At 46.6% G+C, this 27,835-nt stretch overlaps 1 protein-coding gene across 1 annotated transcript in view; it reads right to left on the reverse strand.

Annotated features, from left to right (window-relative positions):
• Positions 1-24,619, reverse strand: part of PSAT1 (phosphoserine aminotransferase 1) — a 31,912-nt gene extending 7,293 nt beyond the window's left edge. The window contains exons 1-7 of the mRNA XM_010364451.1: positions 24,424-24,619; positions 21,016-21,076; positions 19,490-19,559; positions 16,575-16,780; positions 15,025-15,197; positions 12,892-13,061; positions 4,962-5,090 (exon numbers count right to left, since the gene is read on the reverse strand). Of these exons, the coding sequence (XP_010362753.1) occupies positions 4,962-5,090; positions 12,892-13,061; positions 15,025-15,197; positions 16,575-16,780; positions 19,490-19,559; positions 21,016-21,076; positions 24,424-24,618 (1,004 nt within the window). The 5' untranslated portion in view covers position 24,619. The remainder of the gene's footprint in view (positions 1-4,961; positions 5,091-12,891; positions 13,062-15,024; positions 15,198-16,574; positions 16,781-19,489; positions 19,560-21,015; positions 21,077-24,423) is intronic.
• Between the last annotated feature and the right edge of the window lie 3,216 nt (positions 24,620-27,835).

Raw genomic sequence — 27,835 nt, forward strand, 5'->3', positions numbered from 1 at the left:
CTGAGTTGTTTCCTCATATTGTTAGCAACCACCACACCCCCACTTTTATTTCCTTATCCTTTTTCATTCATCTGTGGGTTCTTGCCTATATTAAGGATAGTAACCTTCATGTGTTATATACTACAAAATCTTTCTCATTCTGTCATTTTTAATTCTGTTTATGATGTCTTAAGCCATATAAAATTTTAAAATGTTCATGTAATTAAATATGTCATTCTTTTACTTTATGGCTTAAGTTGTATGGCCTCTTTAAGGTCTTCTGCACTCCTGGACTTAGATAGCAGCAGAGGTTCTGGAACGAGCCTTCCAGCCCCATGTTCATAGCCTGGCTGCTCCCACTTCCCAGCTGCATCCTTGTCTTATTTGTGCTTCTGCTGCATAGGCTCAGTGTCTACTTCACAGGGTTGTGATAACAACAAAAGGCATTCACAAGTGTAAGGTGCCTAGGACTCTGCCTGCTTCATTTTATTTCAGGGTCTTCACTAGACCCATCACGTGCCTCCTTCTCTTTCCTAAGGCCTGGTAGCCACATAAGGTGATAAAGCTGACCTCAGATCCAGACATGGAATCTGTCACATGCACATCCTTATATAATAAAATGAATATCTATTATATACTTACATAATTAATTATATTACATAAGCTTATATTATATAAGCACTGTGTGTCAGGAATATCATAATTGCTTTACATAACAATAACTACAAATAATGCTATTAAGAGCTAACATGCAAGGAATGCTTCCTATGTGCCAAGCACTGTTTCTAGCACTTTATACAAATTAACCAGCACAAGAGTCCTCAATCCTTAATGTAAAAATGCTCTCAATCCTTATATTACATACTCTTGATTCAGAAGCATTTCCTTTTAATTCTCTTGACAATTTTAAGAAGTACGTATCATTACCTCCATGGTACAGATGAGAAAACTGTGGCTTAGAGCAGTTAGGTCATTTGCGGGAGGTCACATGCACCGCAGTGGCAAAGCGAGGCTTCTAAGCCCAAGATGCTAAACAGCCCTCGTGGGCTCAACATGGGGTCAGTCAGCACAGTACAGTGTGGGTGACTGGGTTATGGAATCAACTCGGAGGCTTCGAAGGTTGTCTTATCTAGTCCCAGAATTCCCTGCCAAGGTCACCGGCAGGGCTGGTGAAACCCCCAGCAAACAACCTGGAACCATGTTAAGCAAAGGAGCTGGCTTACGAGTCAGGAGGCATGGAAGTGGGGAGGGATGCATCTTCTCAGAGACAAAAATGAGGAGCAAAGGTGGTGGTAAATTGCTAATTCTAATTCTAGGTATTCCTCTTTAAAAGTGCACGCCTCCCATGGTGCCATGTTGCTCAACTATTTCCATAGTTCCAAAGAAAAGAAGACTTTCCTGAAAACCTAAGTGAGTGCCTGGGAGTCTCCAGCTGTAAACAGAGGAGAGACAGAGTAGAGCCTCCTCTCTACTCCAGTAACAAGATTCCACAGGACACCAAGTGCCTGGGATGACGCTTTCCAGGCAGGCAGCCGAAGGGGTAGTGGGAGTTCCCAGAAAGAGGTTTATTCTGAAAAAGGACCGGAAGTCCTGGGTCAAGGCAGTTCATAAATGAGTGAAGAGCTCTGGGTGTGAAGGGTGACCAGATTTCGCAGGAGATGACCCGCCTGCAACATTAGTTTGGCAGGCTGCCTTCTGGGAGAGGCCCAGGTTGAGTGCTTGGAGTTAAAGGACCTAGGGGCGGTGGGGGGGATTCAGGAGATTCCCAGAACTCCTTCTATGCTTTCTTATTTTGTTCCTGATGCCCTTAATTTTTTTCCCAGTGGTATCACCGTTCTTTCTGTCCTCTAATATCATGTCTATACATCTCCTGAGAAATATATAGAGCTAAAAGCTAATAGAAAAATTGGTCTCCCATCTACTATAACCATCAAATGCTTTTACTCACATTCAGGTTCTCAGCACTTTTTAGGGAGCCAGGGAAGATTATTTATTCTTCTTGGTCTTCCAGGAGCCTAGAACAAGGCTAGTCTACAGAGTGGGTGCTCAGGAGTCATTTTATGGATGGATGGATGGATGGATGGATGGATGGATGGATGGATAGATGGATGGGTGGGTGGGTAGGTGGGAGAATGGATGAGCGGATGGATGGATGGATGGACGGATGGATGGATGGACAAGTGGGTAGACGGGTGGATAGGTAAAAGGGTGAATGGACAGATGAGTGGGTGGGTAGATGGGTGGATGAATGAGTAGATGGATGGATGGATGGATAGATAGGTAGATAGGTGGAAGGGTGGATGGATAGATGGAAGGGTGGATGGGTAGGTAGATGGATGGATAGGTGGGTGGGTGGGTGGGTAGGTGAATGGATGGATGGATGGGCAGATGGAGGGAGGGAGGGATGGATGGATGGATAGGATGGATGGATGGATGGATGATTGATGGATGAGTGCATGGGTAGATGAGTGGATGGACGAATGAATGGATGGATGAATGGGTGGACAGATGGATGTATGGATGAGTGGATGGGTGAATGAATGGGCGGGTGGATAGATGGGTGGATGGGTGAATGGGTAGATGGGTGAATAGGTGGGTGGAAGGATGGGTGGGTAATGGATAGTAGATGGATGAGTGAGTGGGTGGATGGATGGATAGGTAGGTGGGTGGTGGATGAATAGATGGATAGGTGGGTCAATGGTGGATGGATGAGTGGATGACAGGATGAATGTATAGGTGAATGAGTGGACAGATGGATGAATGAATGAATGAATAAGTGAATGAGTGGATGGATAGATGGGTAGGTGGGTGGATGGGTGGGTGAGTAGACGAATGAATGAATAAATAGGTGGACTAAACACATCCTCACACGCTTCCACAGACCTTCCTTCCAATCCCAGCATAAGCCATCTCCTTCAAGCAGCCCATGCTCTGCTCCCCAAACACACTGTACACTCTTCCCTCAGTGCCTTTGCAGGGATGATTCTAACCTTTCTAAAGGTTAGAACTCTAAACCTTTCTGCCCTCTTCTCTGCTTAATTCTACTCATAACCAGGGCTCATAATAAGCTGATGCAAAAGCCCTCTCTTCACCTCCAACCAAACAATATCCCCTTTTCCAGGTTCATGCCACATTCTTTAGCCCTTGGCTATGAAATCCTTGGATACCTATTGCTAATTGTGCATGTTAAATGGCTTCAGTGAGCACAGGCAGGGTATCCTGGCCTCCCGACTGACACATCAAGGTCTAGGGTGGAAGTTTCCCCAGCACCGAGCCCCCAGCCCTGCACTTGCTTCTCTGTTGCACAGAACCAGAGAACAGGCAGTAATGCAGAGTGTGTATCCCTTCCCCAAGATGATACCTGGGAAAGGAGCCCAAAGGCCAAGGCATCCTGCCAAGCCTAACTCCCCCTGGGCTTACAGCTGGAGGAGGACCACTGCAGGCCAAGAGCTCACAAAAGCAGGCAACAAGCATTGCAAGAACAAAGGTGGCAGTAGCATGCCATCCAAAAAGTACACCAGCACTGCCCACCCATGGGTGGTTATGGAGATGTGTTAGTTAAATCTTGGCTAAAAAGTACAATTCTAAGTTAGGATTGAGGCAGCATTTTGTCTGTCCCATGTGGCCACTAAATTATCTGACAGAGGACAAATTTCCAACTTACCATCAAGCAGATATTTTTGTTACAATAGACTGAACCCCAAAGAGCAATGACCACTAAGAAGGGGGTTCTCAGTTTGGTGAGTTTAAGCATTTATGTATATGTGTAGGTGCACATACATGCACACAGCGGAAAGTCTGGTCTTTGTATACCTGTACCCACCTTAAGGGAAAGGGAAAAGCAATACCACCTGTTACACTTCTCTGCATCCAAGGCACTGCACCACGTGCTTCCCATCTGGCATTTTGGTGAAGGGCCTAATGCTGTGGATTGAATGGTGACCTTGAAAAGGTATGCCCATGTCCGAACCCCCAGAATCTATCTGTGACTATGACCTATTTGGAAAAAATGGCCTTTGCAGATGTCATTATGTGAAGGATCTCGACATGAGATCATCCTGGATTATCTGGAATAGGCCCTAAATCCAAAGACCTCTCTTTTTAAGGGACAGAAGGGAAGACACGGCAGAAAGGAGAAGGCCATGTGAAGACAGACATGGAGGCTGGAGTGGTGCAGCCACAAATCAAGGACCACCTGGAGCCACTAGAAGCTGAAGGAGGCAAGGCATGGCTCTCTGGAGGGAGCAAAACTCTGCTGACACTTTGCTTTTGAACTTCTGGCCCCAGAAGAGTGAGAATAAGTCTTCTGATGTTTTGAGCCACTAAGTCTGTAGTACTTTATTACACCAGCCCCGGGACAGTAATACAAGACCCACACATTTTCTGCGGAATTCCCAGGTGCAGGGCTAGTGGGTAAGACATACTCATTAATCATTTGGTCATGGAAATATTTAAACTGGAGTCAACCCCATGCCAAAGCCAATTCCATTCACAGACTCTGGGATAACAGCATCTGTCTTATAATAAGGAAAGGAGTGAACTTTCTTAAAAAGGGAAATAACGCAGAAGAGGAGGCCAGGAGTGAGTATTTATCCCAAAGATCTCTAACAGGAGTCCTTAAATTGACACATTCCAGAAAGTACATGTGTTTTTTCCCAGAAAATGTACAAAGCAAGCAGGGAGTAGACAGGACCTACCCCAGGGGGTAAACTGAGATTCTTCCCCAGGGTGATGTCTTTGGTGTGAGAAACATCACTACCCACTGGAACACAGGTCCCAAAGCCTGAGAGCCCCAGGATGGGGTACAGGAGGGAAGAACTCACCACCCATTCCCTTGCTCATGGAGCCCAGGACCACCCACACTCACCAGCATTTTCATGTCTCAGAGAAAGGTGAATATGTCCACTTTTCAAACACACACGGTATATACATGGTTTTAAATTCACAAGAGGTAAAATAGTAGATAAAATCCATTGACTTACACATAGAATCCTTGAGAATTATCAATAATCTCATAAATCATTTGAGATTTGATGGAGCTAAGCTTCTCCATGGCCGCGGCACCTCCATTGTTTTTAATCCACTCCAGGACCAAGCCCATGACATAGATGCTAAAATGAAGATTTTTTTAAAAAATCCATTTAGCTCATCTTTGCAAAAGTAGAACTATATTCAAGCAAACTGCTGTTTAAGTTCCATTAAAACAGACTTAAAGGCATTATTTGAAACAGACAAGACAGTCAGATGTAATGGCTCACGCCCATAATCCCAGCACTTTGGAAGACTGAGGCAGAAGGATCGCTGGAAGCCAGGAGTTAGAAACCAGCCTAGGCAACATAGCAAGACCCACCTCCATTAAAAAATGAAAAATTATTTGGGCGTGATAGCATGTGCCTATAGTCCCAGCTACTTGGGAGGCAGAGCAGGGAGGAATGCTTGAGCCCAGGGGTTTGAGGTTGCAGTGAGCTATGATCACACACACCAATGCACTCTAGCCTGGGTGACAGAGTGAGGCCCTGTCTCCAAAAAAAGATAAATAAAATACACAAGACAAAAGCAGGGCTCATGTGAACAAGAGCATGTCATCAAGCAAGGACTAGGGTCAATCCAATTCTAGACCCCTGAGGGCCATTCAGAAAAAGGTTTAATGAGATTTTTCACTAAACGTCATATCAGTCCCTCCTTGTCCAGCTCAAGCCCTAATGTAAACTCTTCTTGACAGCCAGAACACACTTCCTTATCTCCACCAGAAGGCATCAGCAGACCCCAATCCTGTCCCTACCCAGAGCAAGCTCTTCACTTCCTGAACGCCCAGAGCAACCTGCCCATATTTCCTGCATCGTTTTTTTCCACTTGCTCCTTTATTTTAAGTTTCTATGTGCCTGTGGTTTGGCCTCTGTGGTCTTGGAAGGCTAGAAGCCCACACTGTTCATCTTTTCTACCCACAGCCTTAGCACAGTGCCTTCCAGCCAGCAGACAGCACTGTGGCAGAGTGGTTAAAAGGATGGGTTCCCCGTCCTAGTCCTGACTCCCGTTGCAGGGCAACCACTCACTAACAAACTACCCAGGATTAGTCACCTCAGCTTTCCCATCTGGAACCAGGAGATTCACCTACCTGTGGTGGACACGTAGCATTTTATCCACTCTGCTCTTCCCAACTCCACCCTCCAGCCAGTATGCAGGTCCAGCAAGGCCCCTGACTCCCTGGTCTCAGAGTTGGGCATGGGACCTAACTGGGCCAATCAGGGCCTTCCCTGAGATTTTCTCAATTGGGAGTGGGGAGAGCAGAGAAAGAGGCAGAATATTAGTGCAACTGCGAGACAGGATATGAGAGCCCTAGGGAATCATGTTTCTAGGAAACATCTGAAGAAGACCCATCTGAAAATGAAGCCAACATTCCCGCTGTGAGAAACCAGGATCAGAAGTGGAGAGCAGATGGAGGAGGATTCGTGTCCCTGGTTCCAGGAAGTCCAGCTGCACCTCAGCCCTTCCCACAGCTCAGGACCGTCCCTTTCTGAACCAAGTGTTTCAAATTTTTCCTGCCAGACCAGTGCTTAGCACAGGGCCTGGCACGTGGCAGGTGGGCCACACAAATGGTAGTCAGTAGTCCCTTCAAACAAGCTGAAAATATGAAACACTGAGGAGCAGTGTGTGGTTTTCCCCAGTCTGAAAGCCCCTCTCCTTGAGAAGGTGCTAAAGGCTCCACGTGTACTCAGTAAAAGCCGAGGGCACAGGAGCAGAGGTTGCCCAGGGAAGACACCATCTCCCTTGAGCAGAGAGTCTGGAGGTCAGCGGCCAACTATGCCCTCTCCAGAGGTGTGGATCAAAGGTCCTCTATGGGAATTGTGCAAAAATGTATTGGGAGTCGATGCTCAGCTAAGATCTGGGGTGGGGATACCCAGCTGCTTCCTCCTTTATTAACAGGAGGGGAGGTGACGGGGTCTGGAAAATGCTCTAACAGCCAGCAGCTTGTCACAGGGAAGCCCCCTATACCAACTGGCTCATTCACTGTCTCAAGTGAGACCCAAGGCCTGGGTGCAGTGGCTCATGCCAGCTCATGTTGGCAAAAGCCAACACCGGGCTGCCCAGAGGGGGCTTAGGCAGGGAGCAGACAGCATCCACAAACATCCAACAACCTCTCCTGAAGCTTCCCCAGCCTACCTCCCCACAGCCCTGGGAAGAGAGAGCAAGAGTGGCTGCTGGCAGAAAGGGAAGGCAGAGTGGAAGAGAAAACAGCCCCTGAGAAATCCACAGCCTCAGCACTAGCTCTCTGGCTAACGTCCAAGAAGTCAGAGGGACAAAAGAGAAAGAAAAGAGAAAATAAGAGAAGGGAATGAGTACTTCCTGAAGTCTACTGTGGCCTCAGCCTATTTTCATTGATCACAATAATCCTCGGGTTAGAGACACCATCATCCCATTTTCCAGATGAGGAAACTGAGGCTCAGAGAGCTTAACTTGCCTCAAGTCATCTGGTGAGCAGCTTAAAGCCAGGACTCCAACTCCAGCCTGTCTGACTCCAAGAGTGCAAGCTCTTCCCACAAGTATCCAGGCCCTCTGCTTTGCCAGGGGCTGCAGGGCCCCAGTCACCAGCTCCCCTGCAAGTGGGACTGCAGGGCTATCACCACACACCAGTCACAGTGGCCAAGTCCAGCACAGTGCACACATGCATGTGGGTGTGCATTCCAGACATGAGGCTGCCCAGCCCTCTGTTCAGCAGATGCTCTACAATCCCCACTTCACTTCCAACTGCTCCTCTCCCACACCTGCAGCCTGCTCACCCCCTACCTCCACACAGAACCACAGAAACACACCCTGCCATGTGATTGAATCCAAGCAGCGTCACCCTGTGCCAGGTCACCAACAATACTTCCAGGTGACCAAGCTTCGCTTTTGCCTGCAGTTCTGTGTTATCCCAGGGTTTCAGAGCTGACCTGGGCCCTTGCTGCACTGTGGATTTAGTTTCTCTAAATCCACAGTGCAGCAAGGGCCCATGTCAGATTCACCTGTCCTAGCCAGACCTCAGTACCGACGCCTGAACCCCTAGCTGGCTGCTGCACTCACACTCGCCGCCCATGCTCTCTGGCTTTCTGAATGAATCTGAGCAGGCAAATCTAGCAGAAAGCTCACCCACTTTTAGGGGCTGCCTGGAGCCAGTACCCATAACCTGGCTCTATGAAGCCTCAACAAGAGGCAGACAAATCAGAAGCAAGCAGGCCATCCTGAAGACTGAAGACATCCCTGGGGTAGGAGGTCCTGCCCTCCTCTCCCACCCAGTCCTCTGCATAGCACTGATGTCTAGTCCCTGTGACTCTACTTACCACAAGACCCTCGTGGCTTCCAGTTCTTTATTAACCCCTGTTTCAACTCCCATACAATCTAAAATCTTGAAAACACAAGAGCTCTAAAATGCTTATGCAGCTTACAGCATGGTCTCAATTCTTCTCACTACCAGTGTGACATTTTTAACAGATTTATGCCTTCATTTCTAAAATGCCACCTGCAAACACACAGGATAGGGTTCCTAACTCTCCCTATTAAATGATTAAATAAACCGAGGTATGTCCATTCTACAGGACACCGTATATATTTTAAAACAAAAAAGGGCCAGGTGTGGTGGCTCATGCCTGTAATCCCAACACTTTGGGAGGTCAGTGTGGGAGAATAGCTTGAGGCCAGGAGTTTGAGACCAGCCTGGACAACATATTGAGACTCCATCACCATAAGTTTTTTTTTTAATGTAGCCAGGCATGGTGGCACTTGCCTGTAGTCCTAGCTACTCAGGAGGCTCAAGTTCCATTTGCATGATTAAACATATGACTGTATATTTGCATAGGCTCAGTTAAGGGTCTGTTAGGATGCAAAGCAAACAGTGAATAGTGGCTACCCTGGTGACTCTGCCCACTTGCAATTCTTTGCTGAGAGTATGTTACTGTTTGTTTGTTTGTTTTTTGAGGCGGAGTTTTGCTGTCACCCAGGCTGGAGTGCAGCTGCACGATCTCGGCTCACGCAACCTCCGCCTCCCAGGTTCAAGCGATTCTCCTGCCTCAGCCTTCAGAGTAGCTGGGACTACAGGTGCACGCCACCACCCCTGGTTAATTTTTGTATTTTTAGTAGAGACAGGGTTTCACCACGTTGGCCAGGCTGGTCTCAAACTCCTGACCTCAGGTGATCTGCCCACCTCAGCCTCCTAAAGTGCTGGGATTACAGGCATGAGCCACTGCACCCAGCCTAAGAGTATGTTACTGTTAGAAATTTTTTAAGCAATACAAAATAGTCCCTGTGCACCAGGGCTTAGAAAAGGACACCAGAAAGTCCCTCGGAAAACTCTCCCTGGCTGTTCTAAGACTCCAGCTCTGCAGATGAGCTTCTGAAGTTGATGTTATGGCACAGTTTTCTCAGGAACCGGTGAATGTAACCACTGAGCTGAGCACTTTTCCCAGAGAAAAGTTCCCAAAACTGGCTCCTCTACACACCCCACTGTGGATTCCAGGATTCCAGGCGTCTCCATCCCACTGAGAGAAGGTAGTCTGGGACCAGTGAAGTCCTCCAAACAGGTTCACAGACTTAATTTGCATGCTCCCATTCTTTTATTTATTTATTATTATTATTTTTGAGATGGAGTTTTGCTCTTGTTGCCCAGGCTGGAGTGCGATGGCACAATCTCAGCTCACCAAGACTTCTGCCTCCTGGATTCAAGCGATTCTCCTGCCTCGGCCTCCTGAGTAGCTTGGATTACAGGCATGTGCCACCACACCTGGCTAATTTTTGTATTTTTAGTAGAGACAGGGTTTGTCCATGTTGGTCAGGGTGGTCTTGAACTCCCGATCTCAGGTGATCCACCTGCCTTGGCTTCCCAAAGTGCTGGGATTACAGATGTGAGCCACCACGCCCGGCCTGTTCCCATTCTTTTAAGAGGTGGCCTAAAATTAATGGTCTATTTGTTTTGTATTTTTATTAGTTACTTCACCTCATATTGCAGCTAAAACAAATATACACTTGTGTATTCAGTTAGTCATGGTAAGTAAAAAAGATTTTGTGTGGTCAGAAGGGAAGTTTAGGGATCTTTTCTTCTATCCAGTAATTGTGGTCAGTGTGTTCTACTGAAGGGTTAAAGAGAACAGCAGCGTGTTCTTTATTCCACTCCAGTTCATCACTCAGGGCTACAGAGCAACAATTTGAAGGCAGTTTTATCCAGCACAATTAAATCAAAGTTCCCAGGGCCTATGGTCATTAGACTCAAGGGGGAAAAAAAAAAACATGGCTTCTTTTCAAAAGTAAGGCCATTTCGAGAACTCTACTATGTGATACAAAGTTCTGAAGGGTTCCAGGTACCCCATCAGCCTCACATCACGGACGGAGGAGGGCATTTGGCACACATCTTGATGTCTCCATTTGTAGCTTGTTCTCATTGGGTGAGCTAGGATTTTCTAACTTGCATGTTTTTTTTGTTTGTTTTTGTTGTTGTTGTTGTTTTGAGACGGAGTCTCGCTCTGTCACCCAGACTGGAGGGCAGTGGCATGATCTCAGCTCACTGCAACTTCTGCCTCCCGGGTTCAAGGGATTCTCCTGCCTCAGCCTCCTGAGTAGCTGGGACTACAGGTGCCTGTCACCATGCCTAGCTAATTTTTGTATTTTTGGTAGAGATGGGGTTTCACCATGTTGGTCCAGCTGGTCTTGAACTCCTGACCTCATGATCCACCCACCTCGGCCTCCCAAAGTGCTGGGATTACAGGCATGAGCCACCATGCCCAGCCATGTTCATTTCTTTTTTAAAAAATGCTCTTCAAGGTAACCCTTGAAGAAGGTACCACGGGGTGACTGTCTGCCCTGCCCCAAGCTGTACCCTGATCACAACTTGCTGGCCTACAGGCTGTGGGACAGTTCAGGGACAGCACTCTTTCCCTGCCCCCTCCCACCTTCTCACTTTTGAAATGGGTGATGGTCTTGGGCTCCTCTGAAAGCCTCCTCTAGCTGCAAGGCAGGCCCTGGCCCCATCTCCAAACAAGTAAGTATGGCCTCCTCTCCCTCCACCTGCCATGTGCAGCCTGGCACCTTGGCCCCTTCTCCAGGAGGCCAGCACTTGAGGTTCCCACCTGCACCCTCACCACTCAGCCTGCCCAGTTCTTGTGTCCCAGTTGGCCATATACATATATATATGTATATACACACACACACACGCATATAAATAAATGTGTGTATATATATAAATAAAATATATGTATATCCCAACTCATTTAATCTTCACAGCAACCCAATGAAAGGGGTACTATTATTACTTCTAGAATCTACTACACAGACATGTTAAGTGACTTGCCTAAGGTCACACAGCTAGTAAATACTAGACTCTCTTAGGCAATTGTAAATCTTAAGAGTCATGACGATTTTCTCAAAATACCCAAGTTTGGGAGTTACAGGATCCTGAGGCGGGGCAACCTTGCTCTCCCTGAAGTGCCGCAACGCAGCCCCCTCTCAGCGAATGAGAGCCAGGCTAAGAGGACCCCTCCAGATTAGGCTGAAAAACAGAAAGATGTTGGCCGGGCGCGGTGGCGCATGCCCGTAATCCCAGCGGTTTAGGAGGTAGAAGCCAGTGGATCACCTGAGGTCAGGAGTTCAAGAGCAGCCTGGCCAACATGGTGAAACCCCGTCTCTGCTAAAAGTACAAAAATGAGCTGGGCGTAGTGGCATGCACCTGTAATCCCAGCTACTCGGGAGGCTGAGGCAGGAGAATCGCTTGAACCTGGGAGGCAGAGGTTGCAGTGAGTCCAGATCGTGCCACTGCACTCCAGCCTGGTGACAGAGCGAGACTCCGTCTCAAAAAAAAAAAAAACGAAAACAAGGCCAGGTGCGGTGGCTCAAGCCTGTAATCCCAGCACCTTGGGAGGCCGAGACGGGTGGATCACGAGGTCAGGAGATCGAGACCATCCTGGCGAACACGGTGAAACCCCGTCTCTACTAAAAAATACAAAAAACTAGCTGGGCGAGGTGGCGGGCGCCTGTAGTCCCAGCTACTCGGGAGGCTGAGCCAGGAGAATGGCGTGAACCTGGGAGGCAGAGCTTGCAGTGAGCTGAGATCTGGCCACTGCACTCCAGCCTGGGCGACAGAGTGAGACTCCATCTCAAAAAAATAAATAAATAAAAAACAAAAACAAAAACAAAAATCCCAGAAAGGTATTTAAGCCAGTATGTTCTCTGTCAGGCAGCCAGCTTCCTGCAGGCCCAGCAGAGAAACAAATGAAAGCAGGGGAGGCAAAGACTTTGAAAGTTCTTCTCTAAAGCTGCACTGGCTATTTGAGATGCAGGCCACAGCACCTCATGTATAAAGAGCTTTTGGGTTAATGGTGAACCACCAGGTCCTGGATTACCAAGACCAAACAAAAACCAACATCCCCAAAAAAGAGCAAGAGGAAAAGCTGATCAAATGGTAAAGAGAGGGTACAGAGGGAGAGGTGAGCTGGGCAGAGAATCTGATAAGATATCTGGGGCATTTGGTCACCGGCTCCTGGAAACACTGCTCTACTTTATTTTACTTATTTATTTAGAGATGGAGTCTCCCTCTGTCACCTAGGCTGGAGTGCGATGGTGCCATGTCGGCTCACTGCAACCTCTGCCTCCCCAGCTCAAGCGATTCTCCTGCCTCAGCCTCCTGAGTAGCTGGGATTATAGGTGTGTGTGCTACCACGCCTGGATAATTTTGTATTTTTGGTAGAAACAGGGTTTCACCATGTTGGTCAGGCTGGTCTCTAGCTCCTGATCTCAAGTGGTCCACCCACCTCGGCCTCCCAAATTGCTAGGATTATAGGCATGAGCCACCCTGCCCAGCCTTACATGCCTTTACTTTAAAATACAACCTCTGCTTTGATGAAAAATAGTGAGACCCCTCCCTGGGTCCACAAGACTGACTCCCAGAGTTACCTGAAACATGGAGGCGTGTTGTACAAGGAGCTGTTTCCAGCCTGCACCTTGTATTCCAGGACCGAAGGGCACTCTCGGAGGGCAAAGCCCAGCAGGTCATCACGGACAATCACCACGGTGACCCCAGCAGAGCCAACATTCTTCTGGGCACCAGCAAAAATCACACCAAACTTAAAAAGAGAAAGATATGCTGTTTAAGAAGGATTTGGCCATTTTTCATAACATGTACGCAAACTTCCCAACTCTTCCCAAAGCACAATTTCTTTAAGGAAATGACTGTATCCTGTGTAGGGAGGAGTTGATGCTCTAAAGCAATCTCCATCTGGATGGCAAACCCATACTCAGAGTTCCAAAGCCTGAGGATGATCTGTCGGTCTGGTCCTCCCCTGGGTGGGGCTAACCCAAGCCCACCACTGCAAGGTCCTGGCACATACTCACATTTGCTCTGCATACCTCCTTTCTACCCCCAAATCAATCTTTAAAGTGGGGCCTCTAACTCTCCCTCATAAGAAGAGAAGAAACAGATTTTTTTTTTAACTCTCCCTAATAAGAAGAGAAGAAACAGATTCTTTTTTTTTTTTTTTTTTTTTTTTTTTTTGAGACAGAGTCTTGCTCTGGCACCCAGGCTGGAGTGCAGTGGCACGATCTTGGCTCACTGCAACCTCCACCTCCCGGGTTCAAACGATTCTCCTGCCTCAGTCTGCCAAGTAGCTGGGATTACAGCGTGCGCCACCATGCCCAGCGAATTTTTGTATTTTTAGTAGAGACGGGGTTTCACCATGTTGGCCAGGCTGGTCTTGAACTCCTGATCTCGTGATCTGACCTCCTCGGTCTCCCAAAGTGCTAGGATTACAGGCGTGAGCCACCGCGCCTGGTCGAAACAGATTTTTTAATCTATTTACATCTGTATAAAAGGACAGTCAGAAGGTGCTGAGAAAGGGACAAGGGACTGCTATGACAAAGAGAAGGGATGGGACAAGCTGCCTGAGGGAGAAGAAATTATAGAAAACAGATGTTTACAGGTACTTTAGGTAATTCTGTTGTGCAAGACACAAAACCCACTCCCATGACTCTCTCCATGAAACCCTTAGGAAAACTGAGCGTCGGCAGGAAGTTGGGGGTGGGGGAAAGTAATTTATAGTTATTTAAAATTGCCAGTGCCTGGCGATAATGAAAAGCAGGCCATAAACCAAATACAGTATATCTAAACAATTATTATTCAGCCTTAAAAAAGAAAGGAAGTTCTGACACACACTACAACATGGACAAACCTTGAAGACATTCTGCTAAGTGCAATAAGCCAGACACAAAAGGACAAATAGTACATGATTCACTTCTAGGAGGTACCTAGAGTAGTCAAATTCACAGAGACAGAAACTAGAATGGAGGCTGCCAGGGGCTGGAGGGCAGGGAGAGAGGGAGTTACTGTTTAACATACAGACTTTCATTTGGTAAGATGTGAAAGTTCTGGAGATGGATGGTGGTGATGTCTGCACAACAGTGTGAATACTCTTAATGCCACTGAACAGTACACTTCAAAATGGTTAAGATGGTACATTTTATATTAAATGGTAAAATTTATTATAAGTATATATTTTCCCAAGTAAAAAGGCAGAATACCACTCAGTCAGTTCAACTGTTATTCTTAGATTCTTTACCCGCATCGCCCCCTGGGGCATGTACCTAGAGCACGGGTCCCACTGCCCTGCCTTGGCGAGCCACTCATAAAACAGTATCCTGTTGACGCTTCTGGAGGTGGGTACCAGGCAAGGGGAAGCTCTCTCACACAGGTCCCCTGGGCTCGGGATAATCTGCATCTGCTCTTGAAGACAAGTCACTCCCCGTCTGTTGACCAAACAAGTTTCTAAGAACCACTCTCAAAAGCAGGTAGTCCCCCAAGGACTCGAGTGGGATCCTGCCAGGCAATCATCATCACGAGGCTGGGAACAGCAGGACTCAGGCACTGCAACAGCTGGGGATTCATACCTGGCAGCCTGCTCACTGGCAGCTGCCCTGGCTCAGGGGTTCTGCAGGCCCCAAACACCCATGGTTCTTCCCGCTCTTGTATATATTAAAATGTCCCTGCAGAAACCGAGTCAGTGGCTTCCCCCGACCCTGCCTTTTATACTCTACCTTGGAAACATCCACTGGCTTGGACAGGAAGTTTGAGGACATGTCACAAACCAGTACTGCTCCCTTGACATCGGGTATAAAGTCAAACTCCACACCATGCACTGTCTCGTTTGCGCAATAATACACATAGGAGGCATCCGGGTTGAGGTTCCAGGTGCTTGGATCTGGAATTTCTATCATAGAAGACAAGTTTGAGACTTTGCACTTTTCACTCTCCTCTTTTCTTACACAGATGGGAGTCAACCCGGAGACTGACAGGCCTCCCCTAACAGGGAAAGACCAACTGACTTCAAAGCATTGCACAAGTGAAAGCACCCTCCCAATCTCATCTTTTGTTACCATCGTTACCAACATCCTGAGAGGATGAGCGATCCAACCTTTTGACTTTTACTGGGAACAAATCATCTTCAAAAATGGCATGGGAGGGTGGGCATGGTAGTATGTGCCTATAGTCCCAGCTACTTAGGAGGCTAAGGCAGGAGGATCACATGAGCCCAGGAGCTGCAGGCTACAGTGTGCTATGACCATGCCTGTGAAGAGCCACTATACTCCAACCTGGGCAACATACAAAGACTGTGTCTCAGCAGAATAAAATAAAGTAAATTTTTTCAAAAGGCATGGGAGATATCTGAGTTTTTACTTGTCACCCAGTATCCATCTACCCTACATCCATTGATGGACTAGTAGCTTCTTTTTGGGACCCCAGCCCTCACCCACTCTCAGCCCATGTAGTTTCAGGGGGGCCAGTGAAACCCACAGCCCAGAGGGAGGATGCAACTCAGGCACAGCCACAGGGACTGATTCAGAATAGGGCACAGGAGACATGAGACTGTTACCGGCAATGCTCCACAAAGGCATTGAAACTTGGGAGAATATAAGGTCAGGAGCAGCTGCAGCCACCTTTCAAGAAACGGACAGCTTTTTCTGCCTGTGGAGCCACCAGGTCCTGGAGACATTGTTGGGGCCCCTGATCAGGCCACATCTAAAGCCAAACCAGCCCCTGGACTTTTTCAGCTAATTAGCTGAAAAACTACTACTAACTACTCACTAGCTTCTGCAGTAAGAGTATGCATAGGCCAGGCACAGTGGCTCACGCCTGTAATCCCAGCACTTTGGGAGGCTGAGACAGGCGGATCACCTGAGGTCAGGAGTTCAAGAGCAGCCTGGCCAACATGGTTAAACTCCGTCTATACTAAAAATGCAAAAATTAGCCAGGTGTGGTGGCAGGTGCCTGTAATCCCAGGTACTTGGGAGGCTGAGGCAGAAGAATTGCCTGAACCTGGGAGGCGGAGGTTGCAGTGAGCTGAGATTATGCCACTGCACTCTAGCCTCGGTGACAGAGCAAAACTCTGTCTAGAAAAAAAAACAGAAAATAAAATAAAATAAGAGTATGCATAGGCTCTAGTTTTAGCTAGTACAGCCACCCAATCTAAATGGTAATGAAATAACAACTGACAAGGGCAGAAAAGAACTGAAAACTACAGATTGCCCTGGGTTGGGGTAACCCACCAGTCAGCATTTCACCACCCAGCTCAGCTCCCAGAACTTACTTGTATAACTCCCAAGTTTAGGGTGAACGATATTTATAGTCCCAAACTTCTTGGCTTCTTCTGCAGCCTTAGCTGACCAAGCTCCTGTCACCACATAGTCCGCACATCTTCCTGCTTTCAAGCCAATCAGGTTTAAGGGGACAGCACCAAACTGGCCAGACCCACCTCCTTGCAAAAAAATCACCTTATAGTTGTCTGGAACGGCTCTGGGCAGAAGCACAGGTAACAGTAAATACATAAACTCATGTGGTCAAAGATTAAGAACAAGTGATGCTCTACCAAGTGCTTTACCTTGGGTGGATTTACTACAAGAAATATGGTAATGTTCCAATACTACTTTGTCTTCCCTAATTTACTCATTTATTTATGCAATCCTTGAACAACTATTTACTGGAGACTGTGTTGAAAGCCTAGGGTGACTGTTGGACCTGCAGGTCTTCCTCCTCTTCCTAGTGACAACAGCCTGATGTTCCTTTAGGAAATTACCCCTCTGCCACTCTCAGTCCACATGGTTCAACTGTGGTCAACCCCGGCTCAAGGGGATGAGCACCTGCCCCAGGCTGGCCAATGGAATTTGGTACTGAGACCTTTACTCGAACTTCTTGGTAAGGAAAGCTGTTTCTATTGAGGGAAAGAAGAAACTTGTAGGAGCTGATCCTGCAACCAGTGGTGGCCACACAGTGAAGAGAACACATAAGAAAGCAGAGCCAGAAGATGTGGGAAAATCACCTTCCTGCAATCATTTAGAAGCACCTAAATCCTCCTGCATTTATCTGTTAGGTGAGATAATACATTTCTTTTTTACTTAAGCCAGTGAGTTGCGGGTCTTATAACTTACAACCAATAATCCTGTGCTATGCACCATGTTATGAACCAGGTGGATGTTGGGCAGGAGGTTTTGATAATGTTTTAGGCCTGGCCATGAAACCATATATCTATTATACATCAAAATAAAAAGCAAAATTCTTTGACTCCAGGATGAAAAATTAAGATAACGATGAGAATGGCTGCAGGCAGTAGAAATAAGCCCAGCTCCAAAAGGACAAGGCTATGGAAACTGGACCCAAGCCTTTGAGTAAGGTCAGAGCCTGGGAATAGGTGTACAGAAGCCAGATGGCCAGGGAACAGAGCTCCAGCAAAGATATAGAGGTAAATTGATAAAGGGCAAGGCAACGTGGCAGGGTCTTGGGGAATGGGGTGGTAGGTGTGTAAATATCTTGTCCTGAAAGATGCATGACCTACATTCAGTGCTTAGTAGGATAGCAAGCAACCAGCAGGTCTTAGGAGAGTCTAGCCATGAGGTTCTCAGCAGCTGGGAAGACTGATAACCCAAGAGAGTTCCAGGTTCACATTATTCAGATGCAGGGCGGTTAACAAGGCCAAGAATTAGATGGAAGGAAACCAGGCCGAGGTCTAGGTACAGGTATACAAGGTAGGAACCAGGTTAGGAGAAGAAAAGATAGGCCCTTAAATTGAACTGGGACCCCGGTCAGAGGAAGTTCATAGCCATGTGGTCAAATGCCATCTCTCTTCAGGCTAATATTCCAAATACCCACTCCATGAAGGACAGGATTGTCCTATGAATGTGACATGATACTCAGCAGGCCAACGGATGGGAGAGGCCAAGCAGATGGCTACCAGCTCTGAACATTCACACTGCAATCAGCGTCTGCTGCTCCTCACAGAAATCCCACCCAGCCTGCCCCATCTGAATCACTTTATCAAGCAATTTGAAAAACTTGAAATAAGTATAATTCAAATTTTGTTAATGTAATAACGCAAGAATGGGTCCTAACATATTAGTGATTATCCCTGATTAGTGGGGTTAAAGTTAATTCCAGTTGAGTTGTGAGCTACAATGTTTTTCCTAAACTTTCTACCATAAATGTGCATTATTTTTGTGAACAGGAAAAAAAAAATGGTATGCTTTCAAACTTGCCATATTTGTAGGTTTATGTGAACATAAACATGTTATATGAACATGTTTATATAATATATAAAAATCTCTCCTTTAAATAGCAATCTATTTAAGAATAAGGCGTCCTCTGGATAGGAAAGGCAGTGCAGATAACCCAGGAGATTTCGTCTAGGCAGCAGTTCCTAGAGTTCAGAACTCTTACAATTACCCAAAGAGCCTGTTAAAAACAAGTCTCTCCGGAGATTCTGATTCAGCAGGACTAAGTGGTGCCCGCCACTTCATTTTCCTTTTTTTTTTTTTTTTTTTGAGATGGAGTCTCGCTTTGTCACCCAAGCTGGAGGGCAGTGACGTGGTCTCAGCTCACTGCAACCTCCGCCTCCCTGGTTCAAGCGATTCTCCTGCCTCAGCCTCCTAAATAGCTGGGATTACACGTGTGTGCCACCATGCCCAGCTAATTTTTTTTTTTTTTTTAGTAGATGGGGTTTCACCATGTTAGCCAGGATGGTCTCCATCTCCCGGCCTCGTGATCCACCCGCCTCAGCCTCCCAAAGTGCTGGGATTATAGGCGTGAGCCACTGTGCCTGGCCCCACTTGAATTTTTTAATACTCCCCACTAACCAGGTGACTCTGATGGTATGAAACTCAAACTTCGAGAACAACTGAACTAGTTTATAGTCAATTATGCTGACAAAGATGACCATTTCTTTGTCATTTTTATCTCTTTCATGCCAGTTTAACTGCCACAGTGCTGAAAAATCTTCCCTAGATACAGTGACTTCAAATCTTTGGAAATATCACATAAAATAAAAACAAAAACATACAAACAGAATGGGGAACAAGTAAAAAGCATTATGTACTAATAGTTAGAATCTTAAAAGGATTCTTTTAAATTATGAAATATTCTGAACAAACAATAGAGTGTAGAAGATAATGGAAGACACCCGGGTTTAGGAAGTATCTAACAAAAGTAACAGAATTTGGTCTTTTTTAAACTTACAGCAATTCCCGCACAAGAGTCTCTGTATTGTTAATAATCTTGGCAAAATCTGATGACCTGTGACTCATTTCTGTGAAAGGAAAGATAAACAAAAACAACAACAACAAAAATGCCAGTTCAAAATCAAGTGAACAGAAATACCTATGATATTTGCAAGTAAACAACAATACAGGGAAATTTCAGTTATTCTGCATTCACATTGTGGGCCAAGGCTCACTCAGTTTAGGGTACCATCCACACTGATTTTCAAATTGCAAACATTTAGCTTTATCATCATAGCAGAAGGATTTTTCAAATGGTACATTCATTGAGCAAGCTATTTGTTAATTCATCACTCCATGATGCTCTCTGTGATTCTTCTTACAATCTCTTTCTCACAAACAGGAATCATGTCCAACAGTTGCTTTAGGTCTAGAGCACAAAATTCCACGCTGTCATCTCTCTTCACAGAAATCTAAGTATAGGTCCCAAACCAACAGGAACAAAATTTAACAGAAATAAGCAATACAGTTAACCCTATGGTCTCTTAATACCATGCAGTCTTCAGAACTACTAAAAATAAAAGAAAATAAGTTTTAGAATGCAGAGGTCCTCTTCCCCAAAAATATAGGGGAAACTTAATAAGATTATCAGTGTTCGAGGTCCTCATAAAAGGCTTGTGTACTTTTAAACTTTAATGAGGTTGTATTTAAGTACAATAAAAACTGTAAATTAAATGTAAAGCAATATTATAAATGTTTGGAGGCAATATTACGCAAATATACAGTACCTTCTGATCCTAGATCCTATGATTAGCAAAACCAATTATGACAGGGTAAACTGAGATGTCAGAGCCTCTCACCAGCATTTATGCTATTTTCAAAATGGTTTCTATCAAACATGCAACCCAAGCTATTAAAGTTTAAAAGTGTATCTATAAAGGCCTGTAGGAAGACCCTGTAGGCCCTGTAATTCTATATTTGATGCATTTAAATTAGTTCCCTTTGGGCCAGGGCTCAGTGGCTCAAGCCTGTAATTTCAAAACTTTGGGAGGCCAATGTGGGAGAATTGCTTGAGGCCATGAGTTTGAGATCAGCCTGGGCCACAAAGTGAGATCCCATCTCATGAGATCTTTAAAAAATATTTTAAACATTTTTTTTTTTTTTTGTATTTTTAGTAGAGACGGGGTTTCACCGTGTTAGCCAGGATGGTCTCGATCTCCTGACCTCGTGATCCACCCGTCTCGGCCTCCCAAAGTGCTGGGATTACAGGCTTGAGCCACCGCGCCTGGCCAATATTTTAAACATTTTTAAAAAATTAGCCCGGTATGGTGACATGTACCTATAGTCCTAGCTACTCAGGAGGCTGAGGCAGGAGGGTCACTTGAGCCCAGGAGTTGAAGGCTGCAGTGAACTATGATCACGCCATTGCACTCCAGCCTGGGTGACAGAGGAGGACCATGCCTCTTAAAAAAAAAAAAAAAAAAAAAAAAAAAAAAAGCTTCCTTTGAAACCTGGACATTCACATAATTCAAAAGTAAATCTTACCAAGAACACTAATGCCAACTCCTTTGTAGTCTAATAACTCCTTTTGCATCTCTAACAACACCTAGAAAAAAAATAAAGGAAAATAAGGTTATTTCAATATGCTCTACACGGCTTTCCCTCTGCACATACAAACCTGAGGAGGGGACGAGGAAAGGTCTACAGGGAGGTCCCCAGGCATCCGTCCCCACCCACAGCCAGTCCCCTTCCTCCCCATGTCCACAAAGCCAGCGATGATGCAACTTACACACAAGGTAAGCATGAAATTAGGCAATGTAACTGATGTTGATACACTTTTTCCAAAGTCCTGAATTTACCAATCCCCTAGAAAATGTCGCCTTCACAAATCTCATTCACCACTCCCCGAAAGCTAAAGTACAGAATGCATAACGTTCTGGGTTAAAGGGACAACAATGAAAACAATTGTGTCCAGATTACACAGGTAACTCAATTTTCCGATGTCTTTCGGTCTAAGGTGCTAGACTGGGAAGCGTGGCGTGGGCAGGAAGAAGGAAGAGCCTGCTGTGAATAAGATTTGTCCCAGGGTGCTGCAACAAGACTGGCACAATGTTGATAGTCACTGAGTCTCAGAGATGGGTCCTTGGAGGTTCATTACACTACTTTTATCTTTGTGTATGTGAGGAATCCCATAATAAAAAATAAAGAGAAAAAGAAAAGCTTTAAAAATGAACATACAGTAAGTGCAAAAGCAACCAGAGAAAGTCTACAAATAGGAGGCACTTTTTTTTAAGATGCTTGCTAAGGAGGGCATCATTAAAACACAGCTATAACTTAAACTGGATTGCAACTTGACTCAAAAAACAGTATTTTAACAATAAAGAATTAGACAAAGCCGGGCGCGGTGGCTCACACCTGTAATCCCAGCACTTTGGGAGGCCGAGGCGGGCGGATCACGAGGTCAAGAGATTGAGACCATCCTGGCCAACATGGTGAAACCCCATCTCTACTAAAAATACAAAAATTAGCTGGGCGTGGTGGCGGGTGCCTGTAATCCTAGCTACTCGGGCTGAGGCAGAAGAATCGCTGGAACCCAGGAGGTGGAGGTTTCAGTGAGCCGAGATCACGCCACTGCGCTCCAGCCTCGTAACACAGCGAGACTCCGTCTCAAAAAAAAACAAAAAAAAGAGTTAGATTTAAAAAAAGACTGCCTTGACGACTGGGTCTAAGAATGTGTTATTGTTTTCTGAAATGCTGGATGCTTGTTAACACTAGCTGATCAAATAAACTAGAGTGAATCTTTCCTTTAAGTAAAGAGAAACATTCATCTGTGAATAATCTTTGAACTTGCTCTGAGGCTGTATCTTTCTTATAGACAGCATTCGTTGAAAACAGTTCTATAAAAGTTTATAACCAAAATAATTACAAAGAGTTTTAAAGACTCCTACACAAAAATTACACCTTCCTAATCCAATTGTTTTTTTTTTTTTTTTTTTTTTTTCCAGTTGAAGAATGCATTGCTCTTGTGGATCACAACCAATTTTTCTTTTGCTGTTGTTAAGAGACAGGGTTTTGCTCTGTCACCCAGCCTGGAATGAAGTGGGACAATCACAGCTCACTACAGCCTCAAACTCCTGGGCTCAAGAGATCCTCCCACCTTAGCCTCCTGAGTTGCTTAGATTACAGGCTTGCGCCACCACACCCAGCTCACGACTAACTTTTTAAATGAAACAGAACAGACTAGAGCAGGATAGAATACAAAATAGTGTATGTCACAGGTAATTAGGCTACTCATCATTTCATAAGGCATTTATTTTTGTTACAATTCAATGTGTATACTTTGTCATTTTGTAAACACGTTTTTCATCGTAGTTTACAGTCAAAAAAAGTTTGAAAGCTTCTCTAATCTTTACAATTCAACTAAATCAAGGAAACACATAAAAAGCAACATCTGCCCGCCCTTCGCCCTCCTACCTCCCAGGTTACATGCAATCCAAGGACAAAAAATCCTCCCAGAAAAATTAATAATAAATAATTGTATTACTGATGACAACTGCCATTACAATTATAGCAATAAATTAATAACGAATTACCTACGGAACAAATATTGGGAACACTCCAAAGCATGGGGGGGAGGGTTGAAGGAGGAGGCTACAGGAAACATTTCTACAGCTGGAGCAGGGAATCTCGCCTAAAATGAACTGTAATCACTGAGAAAAAACAAGCCCTGTCCTCTCAGCTACTGTGAGCGCTGCCCCTAGAAAAGCAAGACGTGCTTTCCCCTTTAAAAGTGGATTCTCTATTCTTACCACAACACAGAGGAGGCTCTGTGCCGGGGAGATTTCTACTCTGCTCAACAATTGATAATTGTAAAATACTTGGCTATGCCCCATGCTGCTCTAACATATTATCAGCTCTATCCTGGTTAGAAAAATAAAAATCTAACAGCAGTGGCAGCCGCCTGACAATGAGCTCAAGGCACATCAGAGACTTTGCCTTCTTCATTGCGGGTGGGGCTGGGGACGGTGGGTTTGGCGGGGGAGGGGAGGAGCCAGGCTGGGGCCTGGGAAGGCAGAGAGTGAGTTCCACTAGCAAGATCTGATTGTGGCCCGGGGGAGAATTCAATCATTCGGTTTACTCCAGAACCAAATGAACAGATAATTGGGTTAAGCAGCCCAAAGCCCACCAGAGTTCGAATACTCGAACGCCTTTAGGGGACAAGCAGGTTAAAAAAAGCAGAGGGGTGGGGATAAAGGCTTTAGCAAAGGGTAGGTTCTACGGGGGACAAGGAGGGGAAAGTTGGACTGAAGGTTTTCAAATTTACATTTCTGAAAAGCAGTGTTCCTAAGTGCTCGCTAAAGCAAACACTGGTGTAGGGGGTCGGGGGGCACCCACACGCGGACCTTTAAGTTTGCAACCCCTTTCAGCTAACGTGATCCACTGCAATATGCAAAACCTGTCATCGGTTCATTTCCATTCATCACTCATTCACACTATGTCCATTCATGCATCCGCTCGGGCATCACACTGCCCGGGCTCGCCGCACAAGTGCGCGAGGCGAACGAAGAGATCAGAGCTTTTTCTTTTCCGCCCCGCCCCAGCCCCCGGCCCGGCCCGGCCCGGCCCAGGAGATGGCACAGCCCGGGAGTCTGCAGGTGCGCGGCACCGGCGGGGCAGCAGGCCCCGGCCAGCTAAGTCGTGCACTGCCTCGCATCAGCAGTCTGGGCCATGGGCAGCTGCACCGGCACGCCTCGCTGAGCTTCCTCACCAACTGCATTCTTGCCGAAGCCCGCTTGCCAGAGCTGCTGATGCCGCTGTGCATGCTGATGCAAAGCGCCTAGGGGACTCAAGGCGGGGAGCGAGAATCCGAGTGCCACACGCAGGGATGCAAACCCACCCGCGCGAGTGCTCCCGCCTGAACCTCACTCCCGGCGCCCGCTCGCGGGGACTTACTGAGTGCGGCAGCTTGGCGGGACCAGGCCCAAAGTTGACCACCTGCCTCGGGGCGTCCATGGTGCGGCGGCTAGAGCGGCGAGTCAGCCAAGAAGGACCGAACGCGTGAACTGCTAGCGTGCCCCACCGCCGCGGTGAGAGTCTGCAGCCGGCTCCGCAACCCTGCCCTGTTCCAGGGCCGAGTCGGCGCCCCATTGGCCGGCGCTGTCGCAGGCCCTGCGCTGATTGGTTCGCGCGAAGGAGCTCGCATCCCCATTGGTCGCGCTTCTGAACCGAGTCCGAGCAGTTGCTCCTCCTCCCGTTTACTGTTTCAACCCCCATTTTTGATTAATGCAAGGAGCGCGCGAGATTGCGCCAGCCAGCAGAGCCGGTTCGGCTGCGCGCCCGCCCGAGGATTGTAGGCGGCGGGAAGAGGCTGCCCCTGCCAACCTGCCTTCGCCCCTTGAGCCCTCAGTCAGGCCCGTTCCAGTCCTCCAACCCCAGAGGACCCCAGCTCCTCTCTCTTGGCCGAAAGGGCAGTTGCCGAACAGATTTGTCGCCCCCATCCACCCACCTCTCCACCACCAGCCCCCAGTTTGGGCTGTGATGTATTTGTTCCAGAACCAGAAGTCACTAATCTACCGAACTTTTCTAAGCACCCCCACGAGCGTCAGATACCCCAGTGGAGAGAGAGGACCCCCCCAAGGTTGGAAGCGCAGGATGAAGAAGGGCCGGGGGTGGGTGGATAAGGTTCTTTGTATTTGCACGTGGGTCCCGAGTTCCTGCAGGATTAAAGAACGGAGGTGGCCAAGGACGCAAGGAGGAGCGATAGCCTGGGAAGCGTGGATGTCCGCCAGGCAAGCCCTTTAAAGTCGCTGATTCTCCATTTCCTCCTTTGTGAAACAAGTGAGCTGGAACCCTGCGACAGCTCTCAGGTTGCGCCCGCGCTGACAAGCTGTGAGTTTAGAAACGTGAGGAGATAACAACAAGAACGCGATACCCTTAGGGCGCTGCAGCCCAAACCAGAGGAAGGTGGCCCCTAGCCAGGCCAGGCGCACGGCCAGAGCGGCTCAAACTTTTCCACAGAAGTGTCCTTCTCAAAAGAACTCCAGTGGAGACCCGCATGGGGTTCTGAAACAGAAAACCCTCCCCCTACCCTGCAAGAAAGAAGTTCCTTTGAAGTCTGGAATTTCATCATTTTTAAACCATGAATTTTGCATTCTGTGCCATAATTTAACCTAGTTTCTTTTAATGTAAAAATATTTTCCCAGTCTGAGTAAAATGGATGCGCCAGGAATATACACAATGCAACTGCCCCGTTTAGAGAAGGCTTGTAATTGGTCAGGACTTTGGCTTTTGTTTGCTTTTCCTGATGAGAATGTGGGCAGTATGGGGCTGAGAGCAGAGGCACTGCTCTGGATCTGGGAATTGGAAGACAAAGTTTCCAGAAAAAGGCAAAATGAGCAAAGCCCCTGCGTTCCTCAGCAACTTCATTAAGAAAACCGCAACACTGAAGAGAGAATAAGTCTCAGCCCAGAAACTCAGGCATGCAAGAAGCGTCACATATCCATTGTTTTATGAAAATAACTCAGTTATTTTTACATTATATATTAGAAAATATTTTTACGTTATATATTAGTAGCTGCCCCTAGCAGCTAATCTACTGGGGAGTAAGGGAGTCAGCCTTCATCCTTCCTGGAGTTAGTTCCTAACACCAAGGATTTACACAGTCCCATGTAGTGGGTTGGGAGAAGGGACGGCACATCCATTTGGTCCTCTGTTCCCAAAAAATATGACTGAGCTGTTTCCACTGCCCAGGCTCATGTGGCTGCTTGGGCTGATGAGCTCCCTGCTAATTCTGTATCCCACTAGGGGCACAGGAATTTGGGGTGGGGCTATTGCCTCATCTGCTAAGACATTCCCTGCAGCTGTTCCTCCCAGGGGTCCTGCAGTTTCCAAGACGGTACTTCAGGGACACAAGTCACACATACCCTCAGCCTCAGGACCCACTGATCTCTGTTTGTCTTCCTCCCGCCCAGGGGCAATCTCCTTTTTGGTCTAGGGAAAATCTGTCTTTTCCATGTTTCTTCCTCACACTGTGTCCCCAAACACAAATTAAACCAGAGCCACAAACTCAAATGCCTTCAGGGGCCACTCAGGGATATGAAACAAGTAGTGGGAACTGTGGCAAATTGAGTTCATTTGTCCATTTGCGGTACAGGTGCAGCGGCCACTGCACATTTGTGATTCCCCCATCCATGGGATAGGGTTGGTGGCAGGAAGTGGCTGCCCACACCGGCTTCATGTTTCCCAGCTCCCCTTGCATCTAGGTGAGCCACATGACTGGGTCCCCCCAGTGGAATGTGGGCCAAGTGGATGTGTGTCACTTTCAGGCCAGGGCGGTTAAGAAATGGGTGTGCTTCTCCACTTCCCTTTTCCCATTCCACAGGCTGAAAACAAAAAACTCCCTGGCCCCTAAGGACAGTGGAGACACAGCAAAGAGGGAGCCCCAGGTCCCTGAATCACCTGCACCAGACTTGTCATATGTAAGTGAGAAATCAACTTCTTTTGTGTTATGTCACTGACATATGAGAGGCGATTTGTTATGGCAGCTCACATTATCCTAATTAATACACCATCCTAAATGCAACAGCTGAAGTTCAGATCCAGCTGGTTGTTGCCAAGCAGGCAAATGAAGTTGCTTGAGCTATCTTCACATTTTGAAAGAAAACCCAGGAACCCAGATTTTTATGTGACATCTCCTCATTTTTAAACATCTACAAATGTAAATTTCAGCAAAACACTGTACAAATCAATATTCTGAGGGGCAAACTCCAGCTTATCTGAGGCCTTATTGAGCCTACAGGTAACAAGCTCTCTGAAGGACTGTTTATAGTGTTCTGCTCCCAAATTTCCTCCAGTTCAACAAGGAACACTCTCAGCTAAGTGCTTGAATAAAGAAGCAGCAAAGGAGGAAACATACTTTAATCTCAAAATATTATTTTGTCCTTCTTGCCTATTTTGCACTGATCTGTAAAGACAGTCCAGAGGAACCCCTGCATTGCGGGAAGGATCCTCCCCTCTTAGAAGATTCTCATTTAGCAGGTACAAAGAAGCTTCTTTATGAAATACATATTTTGTAAAAAGGCAGAAATTCAATTTTCACAAGTATTATTCATTGAGTACTTCTATATGTGAAAGATGCTGGGCTCTGCTGCGACTCCCAGTCAGATCAGCCATCCTGTTTAGAGGGGAGTGAGAAGAGAAGCAGGCAACATTGTTGCGCAGGGGAGAAAATCTATTTGGAATGAGACAAGATTATTTCTGCCGCCCTTTTTGTAGTTGGAGCTAAAGATCCTTTTCCCTTATCATTATTTCCAGAGAACATGAGGAAGGAAAGCTGGGCACGGTGGCTGACGCCTATAATCCCAGC

The sequence above is a fragment of the Rhinopithecus roxellana genome, chromosome 16 (genome assembly GCF_007565055.1).
Source record: "Rhinopithecus roxellana isolate Shanxi Qingling chromosome 16, ASM756505v1, whole genome shotgun sequence".
Lineage (NCBI taxonomy): Eukaryota > Metazoa > Chordata > Mammalia > Primates > Cercopithecidae > Rhinopithecus > Rhinopithecus roxellana.